Here is a 3,215-nt window from a genome sequence, read left to right on the forward strand (position 1 = left end):
ACCGAAACGATTCTTTGGCAAAAACCCTTTGGGACAGTATTTGGCGACGCGTTGCCTCAAATGCAATTAACCAGCCGTAACGCCCATACATTAGACAGCGCAAGGAATCCCAAAATTAGGCAAACGAAGGCTTTTTGATGTCACTTGGTTAATCAAAATATGAGTCCTCGTACATATGACAAACATGTGGGAGTATCAGCTTTAAAGGTACATCAAACGTTGTCCTTGTCGTCGCAACGTCATATGTGAAATATTTGAAATATGATAAGCATATCACAGTTATCTGGGGTCTAACAGCAATTACAGAAATGTATTTTGCAGCTAAATGGAATGTTTTAATGAATTTACATGTTGAGTGCCAAAAAGGGTGAAAAATTCAATTAGAAATCATTTTTAAAATGGGTCCCAAAATAGAAAGACCTGCAGTAAGTTCGTCCCACTATTTTTACACACATCGCGTTAAATCTTAAGGTAGGTCGTTGAACTGATTGAATTTTTGGGGTTTGTGTCAGATCAATGCACTCTAAAAATATTTTGGTTATACTTGACTACTTGCATTTATATATACTCCGACTCATAAATCTTTAAAAACTGCCTGATGTTTGTGTTGTTGTACTCATTCCCATTACACTGCACACAAAAATATGTAAATATGTAAACTTTTTAAATGATTTTGCATTTCAATTAGCTGTTATGTAGCTTCAGTTTCCAGGGAGGAAGTAATGGTTAGCTAAGCACAAATAACCTAGAACTTGAACTGTTTTGTTCGATGATCTAGATAATAAAAACACCTTGACAGTCTCTATTGTTGTATTTTATATTTTTTATGAACTGCATATAAATGAGGATGAATTTGCTCAATTGGAATTATTCTATTCACTTTAAGTTTGACATTATCTGTATATTAGGCAATGATCTTGAAATAGTGCTGGGTCTCATTTATAAATGATAATTTCATAACTAAATAGTAAATATCATCTATTTATTTTCTGAGCAACACTTCGAATATGTTGCTTTGACAACATGTGGTTAAAATTTTGTTTATGAGTGTAGCTGTGAGTTCGAAAAAAAATGGAGAGCATTTGGAGCTTTAAAAATAAATGAGCATTGAGCGATGAGTGACGATATCACCAAAGCTGACGACACTGTCTATTGTTTCTATGGGGCTGTTAGGAGCTATATAAGCTGTGAAATCATGCTCCCAATATCAGTGGCCAGAATGAACCAGGCCTCGCTCTACCATCGCGCCAACCAGGTGCAGCGTCATGATGCCAAGCTCATATTGGATGAGTATTCCTCGATACTCCAGTGGCGTTCCGATGGCCAGGACTCGCTGTTGGATGTGGGTTCCGGATCGGGCAATGTGCTGATGGATTTTGTGTATCCTTTGCTACCAAAGAGCTATGAACAGCTCGTTGGCACGGATATTTCCAGCAAGATGGTGGGTTATGCCAACAACTGTTATCAACGCTATGCGAGAACACAGTTCCAGGTATTGGATATTGGTTGTGAACGCTTGCCAGATCAGCTCAAGGGACGTTTTGATCATGTTACATCATTTTATTGTCTGCATTGGGTGCAGAACCTTTCTGCAGCTTTAAATAACATTTATGAATTGCTAAAAAATGAAGGTGGCGATTGTTTACTTGCCTTTCTTGCCACCAATCCAGTTTATGAAGTGTACAAGGTTCTTCACAAGAACGCAAAATGGGCAGCCTACATGCAGGATGTGGAACAGTTTATTTCGCCTCTACATTATAGCTCTGATCCTGCACAGAAATTCACTCAACTTCTGGATGAAGCCGGCTTCCATTTCAAAAATGTTGAGGTGCGCAGCGAGGTCTTCGTTTATGAGGGTGTTCACACATTAAAGGGTGAGTTTTATAACGTTTAGATAACTTATCATGTGACTTATTGCGAATCCTTTTGGCAGACAATGTTAAGGCGATTTGTCCTTTCCTGGATCGTATTCCAGTTGCTCAGCACGAAGAATTTCTCGATGATTTCATTGACGTCGTTATCTCCATGAACCTTCAAGAGGATCAGCAATGCGATGTCGATAAGGATCAGTTGCAACAGCGCTTTAAATCACCCTATAAGCTGCTTGTGGCCTATGCCCGTAAGTCATCTGATTTATTAGACAATGTGCTTAGCGAAATGTCCAGTACAAGGAGTTTTAAAGGTGTCACATAGCCTACAGTCAACTTTAAAATTTGTATCTTTAAAATAACTTGTCTTATAGATAAAACAAGGGGAAATATAGCTAATATATTTTAATAATTATGAATAAATGTTGTTCAATAGGAAGCATACAAATGTTAAAGGTATTGCACTCCTATTTAATTAATAAAATGTTAGATTTTAAAATGAGCGTCTAAAAAAATAGTTAAATTTGCAACTGTCAAAATTGTTCTTAATAAAAACAGGAAATCAAACCAAAAAACTATAAATCTCGAAATAACTATGTCGTTATAAGGTTTTTTTTGGTTTAGTCCTTTCGGTTTCGGTTTCAATACCGGTACTTAGAGCTATAACAAATCTATTTTTAACAATTTTCAAATTTTTATAATTTTATAATAAAAAAGTTGATTAAAAGTAAAAGCTTGAGATTTAAAATTTTGAATTTTCGAAAAAACTAAATCAAATTCGACCGAAAATTATTATTTTTTTTATGAAAGTAATTAAGTTTGAATGCAGAGTGAATTGAACCAGGCTCAAAACGACATTTTGTCTAAAAATCGATCATTTTATGACAAAGTTGTAGGTTTGAAGTTCAAACCTATGACTTATGATCTTTACAATTCAAAATTTTTACATGATTTCAGAATCTAATTTAAAGTGCTATTTTATACTAATTACGATATAAGGAATCAACTTCTTAGTCAAAGACAGTAAAAACTTGAAACTTGTCATGAAGCAACTATGTCGTTATCAGATTCTATTTTCTAACAGATATATTTTAATATTTATGATTATATGTCCTTCAGAATGTAAATATAATAATGTTTAAGTTATAGCACTCGAATTTGATTAATAGAATGTTTGATTTTTGAAAGAGCATCTGAATAAATGGTTAAACAAGAAACTGTTAAGAATCTGCTTTTACTGCAGTTGACAGTATTTTTCTGCGTTTGACAGAACTAATTATTGAAAAGTATTTAAGGACAGAGGAGAGGCTTCTAGTCGATATTATGAGCTCTCAATAAAGTTGCAAT

The 3,215-nt window shown here is 34.5% G+C and overlaps 1 protein-coding gene across 1 annotated transcript; it reads left to right on the plus strand.

Annotated features, from left to right (window-relative positions):
- The first annotated feature begins 1,219 nt into the window (after positions 1–1,219).
- On the plus strand, positions 1,220–2,443 carry LOC117780862 (juvenile hormone acid O-methyltransferase). Its single transcript, XM_034617537.1, has 2 exons — positions 1,220–1,874; positions 1,934–2,443. The coding sequence occupies exons 1-2, from the start codon at positions 1,220–1,222 to the stop codon at positions 2,191–2,193; spliced, it is 915 nt and encodes a 304-aa protein (XP_034473428.1). The 3' UTR covers positions 2,194–2,443.
- The last annotated feature ends 772 nt before the right edge of the window (positions 2,444–3,215 follow it).

This window comes from Drosophila innubila (genome assembly GCF_004354385.1).
Source record: "Drosophila innubila isolate TH190305 chromosome 2L unlocalized genomic scaffold, UK_Dinn_1.0 4_B_2L, whole genome shotgun sequence".
NCBI classification, from domain to species: Eukaryota; Metazoa; Arthropoda; class Insecta; order Diptera; family Drosophilidae; genus Drosophila; species Drosophila innubila.

Coding starts and splice junctions, on each gene's coding strand:
- LOC117780862 (XM_034617537.1), top strand. CDS start 1,220: ATGAACCAGGCCTCGCTCTACCATCGCGCCAACCAGGTGCAGCGTCAT. Junction 1,875..1,933: donor GGGTGTTCACACATTAAAGG/GTGAGTTTTATA, acceptor TCCTTTTGGCAG/ACAATGTTAAGGCGATTTGT.